The sequence below is a fragment of the Crocuta crocuta genome, unplaced genomic scaffold (assembly GCF_008692635.1).
Source record: "Crocuta crocuta isolate KB4526 unplaced genomic scaffold, BGI_CrCroc_1.0 scaffold258, whole genome shotgun sequence".
Classification (NCBI taxonomy): Eukaryota; Metazoa; Chordata; class Mammalia; order Carnivora; family Hyaenidae; genus Crocuta; species Crocuta crocuta.
In genome coordinates this window covers 908,409-933,150 of record NW_027532842.1, presented here as the reverse complement: position 1 = coordinate 933,150, position 24,742 = coordinate 908,409, and the positions used below count along the sequence as shown (strand labels likewise).

General features: G+C 37.3%; 1 protein-coding gene and 1 pseudogene across 6 annotated transcripts in view; both read right to left on the bottom strand.

Moving 5' to 3' along the window:
- Nucleotides 1–24,742, bottom strand: part of KATNAL1 (katanin catalytic subunit A1 like 1) — a 125,341-nt gene that overhangs the window by 89,244 nt on the left and 11,355 nt on the right. For all 6 annotated transcript variants that reach the window (XM_077745355.1, XM_077745356.1, XM_077745354.1 and 3 more), the window contains exons 2-3: nucleotides 9,702–9,877; nucleotides 7,593–7,753 (exon numbers count right to left, since the gene is read on the bottom strand). In XM_077745355.1, the coding sequence (XP_077601481.1) occupies nucleotides 7,593–7,753; nucleotides 9,702–9,863 (323 nt within the window). In that variant the 5' untranslated portion in view covers nucleotides 9,864–9,877. The remainder of the gene's footprint in view (nucleotides 1–7,592; nucleotides 7,754–9,701; nucleotides 9,878–24,742) is intronic.
- On the bottom strand, nucleotides 10,654–13,283 carry LOC144216121 (M-phase-specific PLK1-interacting protein pseudogene; annotated as a pseudogene).

Below are 24,742 nucleotides of genomic sequence, written 5' to 3'. Positions count from 1 at the left end.
GATGAAACACCTGTAAGGATGAGATGATAGTTTACTCTCTATTGGTACTTGACATTGTCCTTACTTGATCTTTTTCCACTGCAAATCAGGCTTTAAAATGCTAGCAGTAACTTAATCTATTTGTGTGTCTATAGAAACATAAAGCAACAACTTTAATACCAAGTCAATAAGAACTTCCTCTTTGCTGAAATTCTACAGAATAGCACAAATTGGATAAAAAGTAATTTTACTATTTCTGCGTACACAAAAACACACAGTGCCATTTCCCCTGGTTCCAGATGAAATAACATTAAAGGGCCTATTAAGAGTTCTATTTTACCTCTACAGAATAAGCCACATGTTTAACTCAGGCTTGTGGATCCTATTCCTACTGACATCTGCCCCAAAGCTGCCACTTAAAAAGAACTAATGCATTTATTTTTTTAAGTTGAATAAAGAACAGTTTGGGGCGCCTGGGTGGCTCAGTTGGTTGAGCATCTGACTTTGGCTCAGGTCATGATCTCACGGTTCATGAGTTCAAGCCCCACATCGGGCTCTGTGCTGACAGCTCAGAGCCTGGAACCTGCTTCAGATTCTGTGTCTCCATCTCTCTCTCTGTCTCTCTCCCACTCACACTTTGTCTCTCTCTCTCTCTCAAAAATAAATAAATGTTAAAAAAATCTTAAAAAAAAAAAAAGCTTATTGAATATATGCTATATTGCTCCAATGCAGAAAATCTCTCACATCACTTCAGATCTCACCAGGAGAGACCATTTTTAAATGGTCTCATTAATAAGAATATACTTAATAAACTTACATGGAAAATATTATAAATAATTTAATTAATACAAAATACTCTCTCACTCAGGACACTAAAAATGATCTGAAGGCTTCCTCCTCTCTGGAGTTTAGCTCTAACATTGCCACCACCTCCTATCATAAACCATTTGTAGCTCAATTTCCTCACATTTAAGGCAATGAATCTAATTCATTTTCAAAGATTGCTTTGATATATTCAAGCAGCTGCTGGTGATTTAAAGCAGGATCGTGATGAAACTCAGCAGACATGTGACATATGAGGTATAACTTGAAAGGGTGTGCAAACCACTGCTGGAGACCACGGAGCACAGATGACCCTGGTGTGCAGGAGCAGGGCCGAGAAGGGCTAGAAGCATTAGACGTCCGTTAAGGGAAAAGGACAGAGCCACAAACAGGGTTGCCAAATTTGTAGCTAATGCGAAACCTATCAGATGCATCCCAGAAACATTTTGTACAAAACAAGGTAAATTATATTTTCCTATTGACTCACACTGTAATTCTAGCATAGTGTCCCCATAGGAAAAAAAAAAAAGTAACTATATTTAAAATATCACTATCTCTTTCATTAAGTATCTTCAGTTTCTTTAGTCTCTCACAATCTCTAACAAGAATTTAGTCAAGTTGGTAATAGATCTATCTATGGATTAGGATATATTAAAAACACATCCACAGGTACCACTGAACACATGTAGGAAAGTACCACAGCAAGGTGGATATAAATAAGTTGAAAAGATTTAGACTCAAATCCTGGTTCTGCCACTTACTTGTTCAGATGACTTTGGGAAAATAACAAACTCCATAAGCTTCAATTTCCTCATCTGTAAATGGCGTTCATAATAATAAATTAGCAATAGTTAATGTGGGCAAAGAATAATAGTAGCTATTTCACGGAATCATTGGAGGTCTCATTAATACAATGCTTATACAACATACAGTAAGTGATCGATAATTAGTTGTCATCCCTTCCCTGAAAATGATCACCAGCTTCACAAGACTTGGACATTTAAAAAAAACCATATCTTCTCTGTCAGAGTTACTCAAAATGTTTCAGGAAACAAAGGATTTATGCAGAATGAGCAGGGAGGAAACAAAGGAATTTTATAAAGAATGTTGTCATTTTTTAAATTCTGTTATTCTCTTATTTATCTGAAAAAAAAATACTGTAGTACTTTATTCCAGAGTTGACCATTCATTTTAATTACTCATTCTAGATCAGTTACTGTCTTAGACATTAAAGTCTTTTAACTAATTCCATCAAGTAGAGATTCCCATTTTACATACAATGAAACTAACATTTGGAGAGATTAACTAAGTCGTTCAAGGTCCTGAAGCAAGTGACTGGCTGTGGCAGGAATGGAATTCCAACTCAGATCTCATGGATTTCAGTCAAGTGTCCTCCCACTAAGCCAAGAATATCTAAGGACTATACCTGCTACTATCTCTACGTGAAAATTTCATTACGTTTTGTTGTATGTGACCTGTAGAAGAAACAAAATTGTAAAAGGAGGAAAATAATTCTACAACTCTGACCTCCCAAAACTTTAAACCCTAAACTTGCAGTCGATTTACTTATATCATCAGCCCATGCACAATACTCAAGAATTCCTTCACTAGAACCTTGTGAAGTGATCAAGTGTTTTCACATTGTTGATGATATACATGAGAATGGGAATCTTCCTCTCCCGAAAAAACAATATACAGTCTTGGATTTGCTTTTATTGATTAAGGTTTTCTGATCCATAAAGAAAATGTGTGTGTGTGTGTATGTGTGTGTGTGTGTGCGCGCGCGCACAAGTGTGAGTGTGCGTGTATACACACACAATGGCTGCATACAGGAAAAATTCTTTTATAATTTACTATGGAGAAAAGAGGTTCATAGAAATACATCATTCTGGTCCATTCATTTGTCACTTTCATTAAGAGTAAGGATTAAAACACAAGCATAAATATAAATAAAATCTCTGTTATGGGCAGTTAATGGAGGACAAATAAAACAGTGGACTAATGTTTCTCTAACAAGAAGTTTTCAGTAAGTGTTCTTCAATGGGAAATTACGAGCCACACTTTTTTATTCAGTTTGCTTTTTAAAATACATCATGGTGCTCTAGCAATTTAGAACAGATATTTCCTACACTGTAAATTATTTCCAGGACCAGATGACTTCACTGGCAAATTCTACCAAACATTTAAAGAACAGTTAACACCAATCCTTCTCAAACTCTTCCAAAAAATCAAAAAGAGGGGACACTTCCAAACTCATTTTATAAGGCGAGCATTACCCTGATATCAAAGCCAGGTAAGACTACTACAAAAAAACTATAGACCAATACCCTAATAAATACAAAACTTAACAAAGTATGAGTAAAATGTTCCTATTGAATATGAATTCAACAATACATTAAAAGGATTATATAATCCAACCAAATGGGGTTTATCCCTGGGAGATCAGGGTGGTTCAACATATACAAATCAATAAATGTGATACAACACATTAACAGAATGAAAAATAAAAATCATATGATCATCTCAATAGATGCAAAAAAAAAAAAAACCCAAAAAAACAAAAACATGTGACAAAGTACAATAGTCTTTCATGATAAAAACCCTCTACAGGGGCGCCTGGGTGGCTCAATCGATTAAGCGTCTGACGGGCTCAGGTCATGATATCATGGCCTGTGAGTTCAAGCCCTGCATCGAGCTCTGTGCTGACGGCTCAGAGCCTGGAGCCTGCTTCGGATTCTGTGTCTCCCTCTCTCTTTCTCTGCTCCTCCCTTGCTCATGCTCTCTCTGTCTCAAAAATAAAAATAAACATAAAAAAATTTCTTTAAACCCTCCACAAATTGGGTACAGAAGGAACATACCTCAACATAATAAAGGCCTGATACAATTAAGCCCACAACTAGTATCATACATTAACAGTGAAAAATGAAAAGCTTCTGCTCTACAATCAGGAATAAGACAAGGGTGCCCACTCTCATCATTCTTGCTCCGTATATACTAGAAGTCCTAGCTAGTGCCATTAGGCAAGACAATAAAATAAAAGGCATCCAAATCAGAAACCAAATGACAACCAAAAGCTGTCATTATTTACAGACAATATGATCTTATACATTAAAAAAAAACCTAAAGACTCAATCAAAATTCTCTTAGAACTAATCAACAAATTCAGCAAAGTTGCAGGATATAAAATCAACATACAGAAATCAGTTGTGTTTCTACATACTAACAAGGAAACATCTGAAAAAAGAAAGACAACAATCCCATTCAGAATAGCATCAAAAACAATAAAATCCTTGGGAATAAATTTAACCAAGGACATGACAGACCTGTACAATGAAAACTATAAAACTTTAATGAAAGAAATGGAAGAAAATAAAAACAAGTGGAAAGATGCCCCATGTTTATGGATGGGAAGATTAATACTGTTAAAATGTCTATACTACCCAAAGCCATCTACACACTTAACACAATCCCTATCAAAATTCCAACAGCATTTTTCACAAAAATGGGGGGAAAAAGTCTAAAATTTGTATGGAGTCTAAAAGACCCTAAATAACCAAAGCAATCAGGAGAAAGAACAAAGCCAGAGGCATCACACTTTTGATTTCAAACTATACTACAAAGCTTTAGTAATTAAAACAGTAGAGTACTGGGGTGCTTGGGGGGCTCAGTCAGTTGAGCATCCAACTTCAGCTCAGGTCATGATCTCACAGCTTATGAGTTCAAGCCCCACATCAGGCTCTGCAGTGCAAGTGTGGAGCCTGCTCAGGACTCTCGCTCTCTCCTCTCTCTGCCCCTCCCCTGCTCGTGCTTTCTCTCTCTTTCAAAATATATAAGCTTAAAAGAAAAACAGTACAGTACTGTCCTTAAAGCACAAAGACTAATGGGACAGAACAGAGAGGACAGGAATAAACCCTTGCATTTATGGTCAACTAGTATTTGACAAGAGAGCTAAGAATACTTACTGGGGAAAGAATAGTTTCTTCAACAAGTGGTGTTGAGAAAATTGGATAACCACAAGCAGAAAAATAAAACTGGACCCCTATCTTAAACCATTCACAAAAATGAACTCGAACTAGATTTAAAAGACAAACATAAGACATTAATATTGTAAAACTCATAAAAGAAAACATGGAAAGAAACTCCTTGACATTGGCCCTGGCAATCATTTTTTGGATAGGACATCAAAAATACAAGCAACAAAAGCAAAAGTTAAGTGAAACTACATCAAACTAAAAAGCTTCTACACAGCCAAAGAAAAAAACCAAAAATGAAAAGGCAGCCTACTATGGGAAAAAATACTTGCAAACCATATATTGGGGTAAAGGGTTAATATTCAATATTCAAAATATATAAAGAACTTCTACAACTCAACAACAACAACAAAATCCAATTAAAAATGGACAGAGGAACAAAAATAATTATTTTTCCAAAGGAGACATCCAAAATGGCCCACAGGTATAGAAAAAAATGTTCAATATGACTAATTATCAAGAAAATGCAAATCAAAACCACTATGAGATATCACCTCACACCTGTTGGAACAGCCCTCATCAAGAAGACAAGAGGAAAGTGTTTGCAAAAATGTGGAAAAAAGAGAACCGTTATTCACTGTTAATGGGAATGCAAATTGGTTTAGCCACTGTGGAAAACAGTATGGCAGTGCTTCAGAAAATTCAAAATCAATCTACCAAATGATCCATCAATTCCACTGCTGGGTACATATCCAAAGGAAATAAAAACAGGATATGGAAGAGATACATGAACCCTCATGTTGACTGCAGCATTATTCACAAGAGCCAAGCTGTGGAAACCATCTAAGTGTTTGTTCATATAGTGGAATATTATTCAGGCATGAGAAAGGAAAAAATCCTGCCATCCACAGCAACATGGATGGACCTTGAGGGCATTAAGCTAAGTGAGAGATCACACAGAGAAAGACAAACACTGTATGATATCACTTACACGTGAAATCTAAAAAAAACCAAAACTGTAACAACAGAGAGTTAAATAGCAGGGGCTGAGAATTGGGAAAATGCTTAAGATTACAAACTTGCAACCAGCAGATAAATAAGTCCTGGGCGGGGGGTGGGGGTGGGGGAATCGAACATACAGCATAGAGATAATATACAACAATGCTGTATGACAACTTTCAAAGGTGCTAAGAGACTAGATCTTACTTGTTCACACACACACACACACACACACACACACACTGATAATCAGACTGCCATATATATACATATCTCAAATCAACACATTGTACACCTTGCCTCTATAATGTTATATTTTAACATACCTAAATAAGGTTGTTGTCAGCTTTTAGCTGTAAACTAGAAGCATATTTCTGATTTAATGACTTTCAGAAAAAGACTAAGGTATTTTCTTACACACACACATACACAAAATCTTCAAGTTCTGATAAATCAAAATGCCATTATTTATTTTTTTCAGTATTTACTTTAGAACCTCCGTAGTAACAACCCTAGGACTCCTGCAATGTTGACTTTGGAGAGATAATGATTATCTTAATCCAAAACACCTCAACGTGGTTACATCTGCAGAAAAGGGCTCTGTTGTTGTAGACTTTAGAGAAAATTCATCATCTAGTGTTTTTATAATGGGAATCATAAAATTATTTGAAAGTCAGTGGAAAAACCCCTGAAGGAATAAATTAACCACTTTTCACAGTTTTTTAAATGCTTTTAGAAAATTTCGAGATCAACAAGTTAAACACATGATCACATCTACTGACGGAAAGGAAACTTACTTTGTATGATGCAACACTCCGGTCACAACAGCACTTCACAGCCTCAAAGCCAGACAGACCTAAATTCCGATCATGGTCTAGCTTAACTTATAGGTGAGGAGGGGCTCTCAGGTCTCAGTTTCCTCACTTGTACAATTCAAGGAATTATTCATTCAGTGTCGATTGAATGCCTACTATGTATCAAACACTGTTTTAGCAATAGCACTTCGTTGTTTATAATTTGTTCTGAGAAAATAAAATCATGGCCCTTGCCCTAGCACAGCTCCTAATTTTGTGAAAAGACAAAGAAATACAACATGCTAACTGCTATGAACAAACCGATGTACTTGAGCAAACCAAGAAAAGCTGCAGACAGAAAAAAACAGTGGAGCCGAGACTCGAACAATGAATATGAACTGCTCAAACAGGAATTATGGGAATCCCCTGAAGAAAACAGACTGGGCAAAGACAAAAAGACAGGAAAAAGCAAGAAGAGACAGGTTTAAGGTAGATAATGCGTAGGCTGGGCATCAGGGAGATACAATTTAGTGCATTATATGCCACACTAGGGAATCTGACCTTTAACTTTTAAGGAATGATAAGGTTCCTTCTACACTACGACTCTGGAAACTGGCTGTAGGCCTGACCAGATGAATCCAATCCATCATTTCATCTAAAGTTGTAAGAGTCTTCTAAAGCAAAAAAAAATTTAATGCAAAAAAGCCCTCCAAGTTTTGATGCTGATGGGAAATCTAAACTACCTCACTCACTGAACTGATCAACTTTAGGACTAGCAGATTTCCACTGTTATGATTACAGTAGTAAAACATTCTAAAAACAAGATATATGACAAATGATTTACTTCCATTCTACATCAAATATAAACTGTATAAACTGATAGGTGTGAAAACTGTAAACACAACATATTAGATTTACATACCCCTGAAATATCTTTCATACTTTGTTTAGATGAAGCTTCACTTTCTTCATCCTAAATATCAATTAGCTATAAAAGTACCTAAAGAGAATATAAAGTCCCGTTTACCTGTGCTCTGCGGGTACAGGGGGCGGCCAGACAGCAGGGTCCCTAAATGGTTCGTCTTGACAGGACACAGGGAAATCTGGGGGCTTGTCAATTTTAAAACTTTCCAAAGTGCTGACAATACTTTTAACTTGTTCATATTCTTCCAGTAATTCCTGCCGAACCTTAAAAGGAAATAATCTTTATGCTAGAAACTGTTTAAAGTTTACATGAATGGCAAATAATAAACTGCTACTGAATGCAAGTCTTCTCAATAGCAAAGTAGGCAAAATGAATCATTAAAACATTAAGAAAAACAAAGAACTATGTAAAGTAATATAGAGGGCAAGAATTGGATTGGAAAAAAGCCATTATTATATACCTTTTTATAAGGGAAGTAGTTGTTTTTTTCAAAATGGAACTCTATTTCTACCAATGAATGTGATGACCATTAATGTAATTTAAAACAAGCAAGAAGGCAGTACCAAGTTACCCACTCCCAGAAATCTAAAATGTTATGCTAAATCCTTTTAATATATTTGAAAATAGCTTCCAGGATATTATCAGCCAGAATCAACAACAGCATTTCCTACTCCTAATAATATCACTAGGACATTGTCTGTTCACATGAAAGGCCTGTTAGGAGCATCTGAAAACCTGAAATGGTATAATACTAAGCATTACCCACTTCCAATTTTTTTAAGTTTATTTATTTATTTTGAGAGAGAAAGAGAGCTAGTAGGGGAGGGGCAGAAACAGACAGGAACAGAGGATCCGAAGCGGGCTCTGTGCTGAAAGCAGAGAGTCAGATGTGGCTCTAACTCATGAACCGTGAGATGATGACCTGAGCTGAAGTAGGACGCTTAACCGACTGAGCTACCCAGGTGCCCCTCCAATTTTTATTTAAATTCTCTTTCACTTAAAACCTGAATTCTTCTAGCCTTGTTTAAATTCTTTCAAGTATTGGATAAAGTTCGTTTTGAGTTCATAGGCAAGATTTTTCCCTTATTTAAAAAACTTCACGGAGTTCCTACCACGTGGAACTTCTTGTGTTTTCAAACTTTGAGACCAAACTAATTTTCAAAGGCAAACAAATAATAGATTGAAAATTGCATTCATAAATTCCTTTTAACAATTCTAATTTTTTTGACCAGAAAGTATATACTTTACAGTAGAGAAAAATAAAAATCTAGGTAAAATTCAACTGCTAATATATGCAATTATATACTTGGAGAAATAAAATTACAGAACCTAATGGAAACAAACAGTAAAAATAACTGAATAGAAACGGTCACTATTTAACATAGTTAAGGAATTGTCAAAAGTATTTCCATGCTAGATTACTAAAGCACTCTTGACGGTGGCTAGTCTGCAGGAGCACAACTACAAATTTCAACTTGAGTTAAAGCAAGTATATTGTTCTCACGCAACATAATTTGGTAATGCTTAAGTCGGAAAAAAAGCCAAATTTACCCTGAAACCTTAGTGAAACATCAATTTCTGACATGGAAAAATTAGAAGAAACACTTGAAAGGCATCAGTACATTAAAAAGCAACTTCAAAGGAATTCTTGACTTTGTACTTTTAATTTTAAAAGGATTTTAAGTTTTAAGAATAAGTGGGGAAACTCTAATTCAAGTTTTTATTAACTGTACTATTATATAATCAAGTTGTACAGTCAAGAGACACAGCAAATATATTAGCTTTATTAGATTATTGATTCCTTTGTATTTGTAGGGAGTCTTTCAAAAGACCCTTTTAAGAAAGAGGAAACTTTCTTAAAGGAAAAGTTTTGTGAAATGGGTCAAAACTACACGTAAAAATGAAAGGGAAAAGGGTGAGCAGAAATACCTTATATCAAAAATTTATAAACACACACAACTAGGTGACTGATCACGAAAATTTTAAAAATTAAAAGTACTCAATTACAATTAAGTATCTTCAAAATGTGTCTCATGAAAGATATTATCAAAAAGATTAACTAGGCAAGACAAAATTATTCAGAGTACATTTTAAATATATTTCAGTATTCAGACAAGAAATAACTATTTACAAAACCTCCTACTAATTTTCCAACTCTAGTCTCTCAAGTATAACATAACTGTCGCCCTCACCTGAGTGGGTCTTACTTACCTGTTGCCATTTGCCTTTGACAGCCGGGTCTCTGACTGACTGGCAGTGCCTCTGAATTTGCTGTATCACCCCCTGGTAGTATACCATTGAGGAGTCATAGTTTCCAAGAAGGGCGTATTCTCTTCCCTTCTTTGCATTGTCACAAATCTCAGCCAAATTCATCTTCCTGCAGAGACCTAAAGGAACAAACACATAATGTCTTTTTATTAAGGTTTCGGCTCCAACTTTAGAACATTTTTTTCTTATTCTTGAAAATATCTGCTTAAAAGTACTTTCAAAGTCAAAATGGTTCTCTCATTCTTTGAGGTTATCTGAATGCACCTTATGATATGGAGCAGAGTTTCTAATTTCCGAAGTACAAAGGAGATCATAAAGGAACACCCAAGAAGGTAACACAGAGAGAAATTACACAGCTCTCAACCAGTGGTTTATGTTACAGGTACATACATTGGCCACTAGCTTTCCTTGCTCGTTTATAATTACCACAAGCTGTAATTACAATAAAGAGGAACTTGATTTCATTCAATTTATTCTTGACGATGTAGAAATATATGAACATCACTGCTGAAATTAGTTCTCCCTAAAACATTTTGGCCCCCAAAACAAAAAGTCATGCTTTTTCTTTTCTTTAAGAAAGACAAAATGTTTTATTTTAAAACACTGGAAAAACCACTGAGAAGACAAATGTCCATTATACAATCATGAATGTTAAGTATCTGGAAACTGTAAATCTTCTAAAATGTGGTAAGGCACTTCCAAAGAGCTAAATATTGCAAATTATTCTACCATATGCCTTCTCTATTATCAACAATACCTGATATGATGAAAAATACCACAAAGACCCAACTAATTATTCAAAGTCACCATCTTAGGGTTCGACTTAATTACACAAGTAAAAGTTTTGTCCAAGATGTTCCTGTCACAAGACACTTCCGGGTGAATCTCAGAAATGTTAACAAAAGTATCTTCCTTTTATGCCTGTGACTGTGTGCGTATTGCTGTACTGTTGGTTAATAGCCACTACAGATCCTGGTTCTAGGCCAGCCCAAGGGTCTTAAAGCATTGAAGGCTTGAAGTAACTTTCTAACTCATTAGACATTCTTTTTTCTCTACCACACCCTGATCCCAATGGTGTAGACATCCTTGGAGAATCCTAGGGGTAGGTCTGCAGCTGCCCTGGGGAGGAGCCAAATTGCTGCTGGGACCCCGTGAGAGACTTGGAGTAGGAACAAGGGTGGATGTGGGGGACGCCAGAGGGTGGAGACCCAAATCAGCCCCTCACCCCCTGGGGAAGCTCTCGCCCTGTCTCTCCCTGTCCCGTAGGGAAGCCGAATGGTGGCTGGTGTGTGTGGTGGACTCCCAAACACGTCCTGAGGGGAGGGAAGCTGCAGTCGCCTCCAACCGGGGTACCAGAAGCTGCTCAAGCTACCCCAGCCTCCTACAGCCATGCCAGGGTAGGGAACAGTCAGGGGTCAAAAATTCTGTCAGTGTGTATCAGGAGATGAAGACAAAGACCTCACTGTCGCTTCTCCCCCCAAAAAGCCACACTTAAGAAATCTATTTTAAAGGAACATGGACAGTTTATAGTTGTCCATGCATCACTTATATGTATTTAAATGTCCCATACAACTTAAATTTAAGCAAACACCTGTGAATGAAACTACCTGAGCCTCTTTTTCTCCTCAAATTGTAATCTTCTATGATCTTGTCATTCTCTAAAGCTTTCTGCCTGTGCAAATGACTATCACTCATCTTTCCCCTTCGACAAATGTGAGGAAGAGTATCGTCTGACCCTCTAGTTTCTACCAAAGCTCTCTGGCCAAGGAATTCTGGCTTTTCTTCCTGGCTTCCCAAAAGTCTCCCAGAATCATCCAAGGGCTCCTATGCAAAGATACTTTCCACTAAAGACTACAAAGTGTAGGAAGTTCAGAAGAGAGAGAGAAGAACGGTATCCTAGAGGAGTCCAAATTGCCGTGCTCTTATTTCCCATAACAGGAACCAATGAATCCACTTAATAGAGAAAATCAAAGTATTTCTCCATGCCTTTTTGAGGGAATTAATTTCTGCTGTGAGTAGCCTGGCTCCTTCTCTCCACCTCTTATCTATTCTTAAGGGGCTCAAAAACTCTCCCTCAAAATTAAGCATGTCTAGTTCTTGGCATTTCAATGGACGCCAGTATATTCTGAAAAATAAGGCTTTTTCCTTTATGTGTTTTGATAGGTTATTAGTCCCTTCTCCCCACATAAGTTCCTTGCAGGCAGCATCTGTATCACTTTAGAACCGCACCACAACAAAGAGTACACTTCCTTTGCACAATCAGAAATGGCAGCATTCAACCAGTCCACCTGCAGAACATCGGGCAACCATGCAAAGCCCCTTCTTCAAATTAGAACATTAACACAAAGCAATAAGGTCTCATTATAGTGAATGAGCGGTAATTAACAAGTCCAGAAGAAAGAAAAAAAGCTGTTTCACATATTATTTTCTTTTAAAGTCACTGTGACACAAAAGCATTAATAATGCTAATATGTGCAGGTACACAACTACCCAGGATAAAAATATCTTCATGTCGGGACGCCTGGCTGGCTCAGTTAAACATCCAACTCTTGATTTCAGCTCAGATCATGATCTCATGGTCATGAGATCGAGCCCCATAATTCTCTCTCTCTCTCCTTCTGTTCTTCTCCCCACTCCCACATGCTTGCTCTCTGTCTCTCTCTCTGTGTCTCTGTGTCTCTCTGTGTCTCTGTCTCTGTCTCTGTCTCTCTCTCTCAAAATAAAAACCAGTATCTTGGGGCACCTGGGTGGCTCAGTCGGTTAAGCATCTGACTTCGGCTCCATGATCTCACGTTCGTGGGTTCAAGCCCTGAGTCAGGTTCTGTGCTAACAGCTCAGAGCCTGGAGCCTGCTTCAGATTCTGTGTGTGTGGCTCTCTCTACCCCTCCTCCACTCATCCTCTGTCTCTCTCTGTCTCAAAAATAAACTATAAAAATTTTTTTTAAAACCAATATCTTTATGTAAAGCAAGGGTCAGCAAACTCTTTGTATAAAGAATCAGACAGTTAACATTTTAGGTTATAGTAATAACCTCTGAGTACAACTTTTTATAAAACCAGCCTCCTAGTAAGAATGAAGTTCCTTTAGGGGGATAATATTTCACTTAGCTGAGACTCAAAATTAGTGTTCCCTATAATCAAAATCAACTGCAAATGTTCATATGGTAATGCTGCTTTTTTAATAAGAATTTAGGTATTTCATGTTTGAAAATGACTTTTTACCCTGAGAGGTGCCATGCCGTCACATACATATGATTTCAATTCACCATTTTCATTGTTTGGAAGATATCTACAGACTTTATTCTTCTCTTAGTATTTGTCTTTCATCTTTCAGCATATTCTTACACTTCAGACCAATCACTTCCAATTAGAGGTTAAGGTAGGTGCAAGTGCCTCAACTGCACAACGGAATGGATTTTGTAATATGGTCATTTCCCTTGCACTTGCGTCAAAGTCTGAGAAAGGCTGCTGACATCGAGCTCAGAAAATATATCTACTTCAAACCTGAGTGGGAACGGCGACGTCATTTCTTTACCTTAACTCCTGTTGGCCTGGAAAGCTACATAAAACAGCTTAATGTTATTTGTGATTCAAACACAAGTTGGCATCGAAATCACTTCTCGTTTTGCATACAAGCACAGTTTGGCTTGTAATTTTAGGTTGAGTTCTTTAAGAAACATGACCAAGTCTGTAGCGGAAACTGATTTCCAAAGCCATTCAGTGATCAATCACAGTGTTTGAGAGCAGTTCCTCTCGTTCAGAAAGATCTCAAATCAACTCCAAGCTCAAAAGACCGGACTAGAACTTTACCATCACTACTAAGCTCTGAACTGTAGTGTGGTGAGGCGGGACGGGGCCATTCGGCTTCCATCCTGACCAAAATGCATGGAGCTAACACCAAGTCAATGAGAGCAACACACTTGAGTCTAGACACACTACTACTTCTGTATTTCATGATACACTCAAATATTCTCTGCAAAATACCTGCTGATAAATAAAATAAATAACTGTATCTTTTAAACACTTTACATTTTCACAGTTTCGTAAATTTGTTCACCTAAGCCGTTTTCTGTTGGAGACATTTTTACCCCCATCAATTGTAATGTATCTTAACAGACTGCACTTCTCAGATCATACAAACTCAGTGTTTCTGAACTTTTTGTAAATATTTTTGTCAGTAGTTACTCCGTGAGCACTATCATTAAAACCGATTCTTCAGAAACTTCAAACTTAGAATGGACTTCTTGAAAAACAGTAATTGAGCTGTATTGGTAACCTCTTGTCAACCCACAAAAGCCAAGGAAAACCACTCAAAATCATTTGCTTTGTTTTTTAATTGATTATTAATGTTCTCAGCCTTTGCAGCAACTGTTCTTGCCAAAAGGCTAATAGTTTTAAAAAGTTTGTTTTCTCCAGACACATTTCTTTGGCTACTACAACCAAACGCAATTTAGTTAAGGCACCATCAGTAAACGACTTCCTTACTTGACTAATAAATGAAATACTCAGAAACTTAATCTGGCTGCAGTCTAGTTTTCAATTAATAATTCTGCTGTGGTTAAGATATTCCTTTTTCCATTTTCTAATTTTTCTGACCCTTGTTTTCCTGTGAGTTGGGAATACTGTGATGAGTGATTAGTCTGGTAATATCAGTGTATACTGCATTTCCTTAGCACAGCTATCGTATCACTGCATAATCAATGCTTTGTCATCCAATTTGATAATCCATACTCTAGTGTACTTTATTTTTTATTTTTTTAATCTTTATTTATTTTTGAGAGCGAGAGACCGTGTGAGCAGGGGAAGAACAGAGAGGGAGACACAGAATCTGAAGCAGGCTCCAGGCTCTGAGCCATCAGCACAGAGCCAGACGCAGGGCTCAAACTCACCAATTACAAGATCATGACCTGAGCCAAAGTCAGATGCTTAACCAACTGAGCCACCCAGGTACCCCTAGTGTACTTTAGAAGTATAACATATTGGAGCGCCTGGGTGGCTTAGTCAGTTGAGCGTCCAACTCCTGATTTTGTCTCAGGTCATGATCCAGGGTCATGCTCCATGCTGCATTGAGCTCCATGCTGAGCATGGAGCCTGCTGCTTAAGATTTTCTTTCTACCTCTACCCCTCTCCCCCACTCATTCTCTCTCTCTAAAATAAAAAAATAAAAATAAATTTTAAAAAGAAAAAAGAGGCAGAAAATTTCCAACTCCTACTTTAAGGGCAGCATTATCCTGATACCAAAACTAGACATAGAAATTTACATAGCAACATCCCTCAGGAACACAGATAAAAAACCTTTAAATTTTAGGTAGTCAAATGCAATAATACATAAAGAATACAATGACCAAAGAAGGGTTAATACCAAATTAAAGATGGTTTATTCTAAAAACCAATCAACAGAATTTTAAGAAACTAGAAATGAAATGATCATCTCAATAAATTCAGAAGCTTTGACAAAAAGTCAACACCATTCATAAGAACTTTTAGCTAACTGAGAAGAGAATGTCTTCAACCCAACAAAGAGCATCTATGAAATACCTACATCTAAAATCATATTTATTGTGAAAGAATGAATGCTCTCCCCCAAGATCAAAAAATAACAAGCTCAGTATGTTTGCTCTCATTCCTTCTATTCTACATTAGAACTAGAGATTCTAACCAGTGCACTTAGGGAAGGGAAAAAAAAACAAATAAAAGGCATACAGATTGGAAAAGAAGTAAAGTTGCTTTTATTCATATACAACCTGATTATTAACGGAGAAAATCCTAGAGAATCTACAACAGCTACTAGAATTAATAAGTGAGTTTTGTAACTCAGAAGTTATTATGTTGCATGACACAAGGTCAATATAAAAAATCAACTGCATTTCTACATACTAATAATAATTGAAAACAAAAATCAAAAAAATGAAATCACCAAAAAATATTAAATACTCACAGATAAATTTAACAAAATACACCCAAGAACATAACATTGAAAACCACCAAATCTTGCTAAGAGAAATTAAAGATGACCTAAATTAATGGATATGTGTGCATACGCACATTTATGAACTGAAACATTCAATATAGGTAAGAGGTCAATTCTCTCTAAAGTGATCCATAAATTCAATACAATCACGATCAAAATTCCAGCAGCCTTTCTTGTAAAACCTGACAAGCTGATTTCAAAATTGATATGGAAATACAAAGGGCACAGAATAGCCAAAACAGATTAGCTAACAAGTAAAGTAAGACAATTTATACCATCTGTTTCCAAGATTTACTACAAAGTTGTTGCAATGAAGACAGTGGGGGAGTGGCGTACTACAGACCATATTCACAGACTCACAGACCAATGGAACAAATAGTGCAGAAAAAGTTCCATACGTATATGGCCAATTAATTTCTGACAAAGTTCTCAAGTCAACAAGGACAATTTTTTTTTTCTAAAAAGGGTGCTGAAACAACCAGATATCCATAAGCAACCTCATGAGGAATGTGAACATCAATTCTTACCTCATATCATATACAAAAATCATCTCAAAATGAATTGATGCCTAAACATAAAACTATAAAACTTTTGGAAGACAACCCAAGGCATGGGGGGTGGGGGGCACCAGTTCCCCAAGCCCAAGCTCCCATAGGGCAATGCATAATGAGCCAGCTGACATCTGTATATACAGTAGGCTGCACTACAGGAGAGGAGTCCTCAGTTAGGGAGCCCAATCTATTACACTAAACAGTATATGCGTATCTATCCTTTATTCCAAAGGAAGATACTCTTTCTTCTAAGGCTATAAGCAAGCCTAACCTTTGTTCTGGAGGAAGACACAATATCTACTTTTCAAGGCTGTTCAACTCAGTATAAATGTTCAACCTAGGGAACCTCTTTGCCTTTTCTATGTTGAATCTTTTGTGTGTGTTTATCACACGTCTTTCTCTTTCTTGGTTTACTCCCTTACTTTTATAAAACACATTTTCCATAGATGGGAGGTAGAGTTTTTGAGACTTTATTCTACCTTTATTCTACCCTCATACATTTGTGACAGTTTGATTAGCTACTGAATTCTAGTTTGGAAATAATTTTCCTTCAGAATTTTGAAGGCATTGCTTTATTACCTTCCAGGTTTCAATTAAGTTGGAAAGACTAAAGTCATTCAAATTCCTGATCCTTTACATATTACTTAATTTTTTCCCTTTTATGCAAGTTTGTAGGATCTTCTCTTTGACCCAAGCTTTCTAAAATTGTTGATGATGTATTTGAAATGGGTCTATGTGGGGGAAAGATCCAACATGGCGGAGAAATAGGGGATCCAAAGTTCCCTCTTCCCTCAAACACAGCAGTGTTGAGGCCAAGGGACTTTGATTTCCAAGAGTCCGAGCTGCAGAGTGACAGAGACATCTCCAGGAGCCCACAGGGACAACATGGAGGGCCAAAGGTGAATGACTGCAAACTAGGAGAGATAAAACGGGCAGCATAGGCACAGATGGGAGGGTTTCCCTTTTGCAGGATGACAAAGGGAAGAGAGAGGCTGTGAAAGTGTAGGACTGTATCTGGACAAAAGAAAATCCACAGACTGGGGATGGAGAAGAATCTAATCTCTAACTGCAGGGCTTTCTCCAGACTGAGGCCAGCTGCCCAGTTCGCGCATCTGGGGAGGAGGGGAGCCAGCCCCGGAGTCAGTAACTAGCTCAGAGGTGCAGTCCACAGTGGGAGAAAACGATCCCTTCCCTTGAGTGTTATGGGAATAAGGTATATAACCATTCAAAGAACAAAGACTGCCTGCAACCACCAGCCAAAGGCCATATATCAGCAGAACCAGGGGCACATGGAGCAAGACCCTTTAAGACATCAGGGTTTAAATCCCTGCTGAACACCAGAGAGGTGCCAGAGTTGGCAAAGCGGGACAAACTGCCTCATTCGCACCCATGACAGTGAGGTGGGCCTGAACATTCCAGGGTGGAGAGACTGGGGTGTCACCATTTCTCTCCCCATCACCAACAAGGTGGGGCTTCAGGGAAGGGGCAGAGGGCCCACAGGGGAGGCAGGACTCGCCTACACCAAACCACGCCCCTCCACACCTGGTAACTGTGTATCCATCCGAGACTGATGCTGACTAACCAGACAGCCCTCCTCCAGACCAGCTCCTCCTCCAGACAAGGCACCCAGCGGTTTCGCATTTTCTGATTTAATTCTTGAACAATTCTTATTAAATATATTTTTTTCCTTCCTTTTCTCCTCCTCCTTTCTTCCCCTTCTCTAGTCTGGTTATTCTGGTTGTTGGCTTGTTTAAGCAGATAGATTTAATCTATTCTCTTTATACCTGTTCTGTATCTATCTTCTTTATTTTCCTCTCTTTCTCTCTCTCTGGATTAAGCCGCATAGTTTCTCTGCCTGGTCAATTTTCTTTTCTTTCCTTTTTCCCTCCCCACCTCTGTCATTTCTCTCTTTGTATGGGGCTAAGACCTCTTCCACCAACACCACCACTGTTGCTGTTGTTGCTGGTTTTTGTTGCTGTTGTTGTTTGTTGTTTTTGTTTTTTGTGGTGTGTGTTTGTTTGTTTTCTCCAGGGCTATGTCAATGAACAAATCAAAGCACACCTCATGGAGGGTACAAAACAGCACTATGAGTAGGGAAATAAAACAACCAGAGTCACAACAACAGAAAATAAGCAACACACTCCAAAAACACCTCCTGAAGGTCCAGGCCCTGGGCAGTGTATGACCCCTCTTTAATGTAGTAGTGCTCACAGAAGCAGGACACATAACAAGCTTTTAAAACACATAAGGGACAGAAAACAAGCAAAAATGATGAAATGGAAGAATCCTTCTCAAAAGAAATTCCAGAATGAATTTAGAATAATAGTCATAAGATTAATTGTTTGGCTCGAAAAAAGCATAGAAGACAGAAGAGAATCTACTGCTGCAGAGATCAAGGAACTAAGAAATAGTCATGATGAATTAAAAAATGCTGTAAATGAAGTGCAAAATAAACTAGTGGCAGTGGCAGCGAGGACTGAAGAGGCAGAGGGGAGAATAAGTGAAATAGAAGATAAAATTATGGAAAAAGAAGCTGAGAAAAAGAGAGAGAAAAATTCTAGACCACAAGGGGAGAATTAGAGAACTAAGCGATTCAATGAAACAGAATAATACCTGTATCACAGGAGTTCCAGAAGAAGAGAGAGAGAGAAAGGGACGGAAGGTATACTTGAATGAATCCTAGCTGAGAACTTCCTCAATCTTGGGAAGGAGACAGACATTGAAGCTCAGGAGGCGCAGAGAACTTCCTTCTGACATAACAGGAATCAATCTTCTACATGACATATCATAGTGAATGAAACTGGCAAAATACAAACATAAAGAGAGAACTCTGAAAGCAGTTAAGGACTAATACGCCTTAACCTAAAAGAGTAGACACATAAGATTAGTAGCAGACCTATCTTCTGAAACTTGGCAGGCCAAAAGGGAGTGGCAGGAAATATTCAATGTGCTGAATAGGAAAAATATGCAGCCAAGAATCCTTATCCAGCAAGCCTGTCATTCAGAATAGGAGAGATAAAGGTTTTCCGAGACAAACAAAAACCAAACCACTAAACCAGCCCTATAGGAGATCCTAAGGGGGACTCTGTGAGTGGAATGTTGCAAAGATCACAAAGGCCCAGAGACATCATTACAAGCATGAAACCTACAGATAACACCGTGACACTAAATCCATATCTTTCAATAATAACAGTGAATGTAAATGGACTAAATACAACCAAAAGACACATATCAGAATGGATAAAAAAACAAGACCCATCTATTTGTTGTCTACAAGAGACTCATTTTAGACCTGAGGACACCTTCAGATTGAATCAGAAGGGATGGAAGAACCATCTATCATGCTCCTGGAAGTCAAAAGAAAGTTGGAGTAGCCATACTTATATCAGACAAACTAGATTTTAAACTAAAGGCTGTATCAAGAAATGAAAAAGGGCATTATATCAAAATTATGGGGTCTATCTATTAAGAAGAGCTAACAGTTATAAATGTTTATGCACCCAATTTGAAAGCACTCAAATATATAAAACAATTAATTACAAACATAAGCAATCTGAAGTGGTAATTGCAGGGGACTTTAATACTCCACTTATAGCACTGGACAGATCATCTAGGCATAAAATTAATAAAGAAAAAATGGCCTTTACTGATACACTAGACCAGAAGGACTTGACAGATATATTCAGAACTTTTCATCCAAAAGCAGCAGAATACACATTCTTCTGGAGTGTACATGGAACATTCTCCAAGATATATCATATACTGGGTCACAATACAGTCCTCAATAGGGGCGCCTGGGTGGCTTAGTAGGTTAAGCGTCCGACTTTCGCTTAGGTCATGATCTCGCGGTTCGTGGGTTCGAGCCCCACGTCAGGCTCTGTGCTGACTGCCAGCTCAGAGCCTGAAGCCTGTTTCAGAGTCTGTAACTCCCTCTCTCTCTGACCCTCCCCTGCTCATGCTGTCTTCTCTCTCTCTCCTAGAAATAAATAAAACATTAAAAAGAAAAGAAAAGAAAATTAAAAAAAAAAAAACAGTCCTCAATAAACATAAAAGAATTGAGATCATACCATGCACATTTTCAGATGATAATCCTATGGAACTTAAAATCAACCACAGGAAAAACTTTGGAAAACCTCCAAATGCATGGAGTCTAAAGAACATCCTACTAAAGAATGAATGGGTCAACCAGGCAACTAAAGAATAAATTTAAACATATATGGAAACAAATGAAACTTAAAACACAACAGTCCAAATCCTTTGAGATGCAGCAAAAGCAGTCCTAAGAGGAACATGCATTACAATCCAGGCCTATCTCAAGAAACAAGAAAATTCCCAAATACAGAATTTAACAGAACACCTAAGTGAACTAGAAGAACAGCAAAGAAACTCCAAACCAAGCAGAAAAAGGGAAATNCTTCTCTCTCTCTCCTAGAAATAAATAAAACATTAAAAAGAAAAGAAAAGAAAAGAAAATTAAAAAAAAAAAAACAGTCCTCAATAAACATAAAAGAATTGAGATCATACCATGCACATTTTCAGATGATAATCCTATGGAACTTAAAATCAACCACAGGAAAAACTTTGGAAAACCTCCAAATGCATGGAGTCTAAAGAACATCCTACTAAAGAATGAATGGGTCAACCAGGCAACTAAAGAATAAATTTAAACATATATGGAAACAAATGAAACTTAAAACACAACAGTCCAAATCCTTTGAGATGCAGCAAAAGCAGTCCTAAGAGGAACATGCATTACAATCCAGGCCTATCTCAAGAAACAAGAAAATTCCCAAATACAGAATTTAACAGAACACCTAAGTGAACTAGAAGAACAGCAAAGAAACTCCAAACCAAGCAGAAAAAGGGAAATAATAAATATTAGATCATAAATAAACAATATAGAATTAAAAAAAAAAACTCACAGTAGAACCGATCAATGAAACTAAGAGCTGGTACTTTGAAAAAAATAAATAAAATTGATAAACCCCTAGACAGACTTCTCAAAAAGAAAAGAAAGAGGACCCAAATAGTTAAAATCATGAATGAATTTGTACTTATCATAACCAATCCCTCAGAAATACAATTAATCAGAGAATACTATGAAAAATATGTGCCAACAAACTGGACAACCTGAAAGAAATGGACAAATTCCTAGATACCCACACACTACTAAAACTCAAAGGGGAAGAAATAGAAAATTTGAACAGACTCATATCCAGTGAAGAAATTGAATCAGTTATCAAAAATCTCCCAATCAATAAGAGTCCTGGGCCAGACAGCTTCCCAGGGGAATTCTACCAGACATTTAAAGCAAATCCTTCTCAAGCTGTTCCATGAAATAGAAATGGAAGGAAAACTTCCAGACTCATTCTATGAATCCAGCATTACTTCGATTCCAAAACCAGACATAGACCCAGCAAAAAAAGAGAAGTACAGGCCAATATCCCTGTTGAATATGGATGCAAAAATTCTCAAAAAGATACTAACAAATCGAATTTAACAGTATATAAAAAGAATGATCAAGTCAGATTCATTCCTGGGCTACAGGGCTGGTTCAAAATTTGCAAATCAATCAATGTGATAAATCACATTAATAAAAGAAAGGATAAGAACCACATGATCCTGTCAATAGATGCAGAATAAGCAGTTGACAAAATACAGCATGTTTTCTTAATAAAAACCCTCAAGAAAGTTGGGATAGAAAACACATACCTAAATATCATAAAAGCCATATATGAAAAAGCCCACAGCTAATATCATCCTCAATGGGGAAAAAACAGAGAGCTTTCCCCCTGAGATCAGGCACATGACAGGGATGTCCACTCTCACCACTACTGTTTAAGACAGTGTTAAAAGTTCTAGCCTCAGCAATCATACAACAAAATGAAATAAAAGACATCAAAATTAGCAAAGAGGAAGTCAAGNTAAGAACCACATGATCCTGTCAATAGATGCAGAATAAGCAGTTGACAAAATACAGCATGTTTTCTTAATAAAAACCCTCAAGAAAGTTGGGATAGAAAACACATACCTAAATATCATAAAAGCCATATATGAAAAAGCCCACAGCTAATATCGTCCTCAATGGGGAAAAAACAGAGAGCTTTCCCCCTGAGATCAGGCACATGACAGGGATGTCCACTCTCACCACTACTGTTTAAGACAGTGTTAAAAGTTCTAGCCTCAGCAATCATACAACAAAATGAAATAAAAGACATCAAAATTAGCAAAGAGGAAGTCAAGCTTCCGTTTTTCAAATAACATGATAAGATATGACTTCACCAAAAAGCTTCTAGAACTAATACATGAATTCAACAAAGTCACAGGATACAAAATCAATGTACAGAAATTGGTTGCATTTCTATACACAATAATGAAGCAACAGAAAGAGAAATAAAGAAATTGATCCTATTTACAACTGCAACAAGAACCATAAAATACCTAGGAATAAACCTAACCAAAGATATCAAAGATCTGTATGCTGAAAACTATAGAAAACTTATGAAAGAAATTGAAGAAGACACAAAGAAATGGAAAAACATTCCAGGCTCATGGATTGGAGTAAGAAATATTATTAAAATGTAAATACTTCCCAAAGCAATCTACACACTCAATGCAATCCCAATCAAAACTCCACCGGCATTCTTCTCAAAGCTAGAACAAACAATCCTAAAATTTGTATGGAACCACAAAAGACCCCAAATAACCAAAGTAATGTTGAAAAAGAAAACCAAAGCGGGCAGCATCACAATCCCAGACTTTAGCCTCTACTACAAAGCTGTAATCATCAAGACAATATGGTATTGGCACAAAAACAGACACACAGACCAGTGGAACAGAACAGAAAACCCTGAATTGGACCTACAAGTGTATGGCCAACTAATCTTTGACAGAGCAGGAAAGAGTATCCAATGGAATAAAGACAGTCTCTTTAGCAAATGGTGCCGGGAGAACTGGACAGCAACATGCAGAAGATGAAACTAGATCACTTTCTTACACCATACACAAAATTAAACTCAAAATGGATGAAAGACCTAAATGTGAGGCAGGAAAATATCAAAATCCTAAAAGAAAAAACAGGCAACAACCTCTTTGACCTCAGCCACAGCAATTTTTTCCTCGACACATCTCCAAAAGCAAGGGAATTAAAAGCAAAAATGAATTATTGGGATCTCATCAAGATAAAAAGCTTCTGCATTGCAAAGGAAACAATCAACAAAACTAAAAGGCAACCAACGGAATGGGAAAAGATATTTACAAATGACATATCAGATAAAAGGTTAGTATCCAAAACCTATAAAGAACTTACCGAATTCAACACCCAAAAAACAAATAATCCAGTGAAGAAATGGGAAGAAGACATGAATAAACATTTGTCCAAAGAAAATCCAGATGGCAAACAGACACATGAAAAGATGCTCAACGTCACTCATCCTCAGAGAAATACAAGTCAAAACCACACTGAGATACAACCTCACAGTGGTCAGAGTGACTAAAATTAACTCAGAAGTAACAGATGCTGGCGCGGATGTGGAGAAATGGGAACCCTCTTGCACTGTTGATGGGAATGCAAACTGGTGCAGCCGCTCTGGAAAACAGTGTGGAGGTTCCTCAAAAAATTAAAAATAGAACTACCCTATGACCCAGCAATAGCACTACTAGGAATTTATCGAAAGGATACAGAAGCGCTGATTCATAGGGGCACATGTACCCCAATGTTTATAGCAGTGCTTTCAACAATAGCCAAATTATGGAAAGGCCTAAATGTCCATCAACTGATGAATGGATAAAGAAGATGTGGTTTCTATATACAATGGAAGACCACATGGCAATGAGAAAGAATGAAATCCTGCCATTTGCAGCAACATGGATGAAACTGGAGGGTATTATGCTAAGTGAAATAAGTCAATCAGAGAAAGACAGATATCATATATTTTCACTCATATGAAACAAACTTGAGAAACTTAACACAAGACCATGGAGGAAGGGAAGGAGGAAAAAATAGATACAAACACAGAGGGAGGAAGGAAAACCATAAAAGACTCTTAAACACAGAGAACAAACTGAAGGGGGATGCAGGATGAGGGAGGGGGGGAAATGGGTGATGGGCATTACAGAGGGCACTTGTTGGGATGAGCACTGGATGTTGTAAGCTCAATCGGGAATCTGCCTCCAAAACCAAGAGCACACTTCAATTATGTATGTTAGCCAATGTATGTATGTAGCCAATTTAACAATAAATTATATTTTTAAAAAAATGAAATGGGTCTACGTGGGACTCTTTCAAAGTAAAAATAAATGCCTTTCAATTTTAGAAAAATGTCTGAATTATTTCATTGACGATTTCTCCCCATTTTTTTCTACTCTCTCCTATTTTCCATCTCTTTCTCCTCTGGCTCTACTTTCTTCAAGATCTTTTCAACTTTTTTTTTTTTTTTTTTTTTTCTTTCTTTTTTGTTTACTT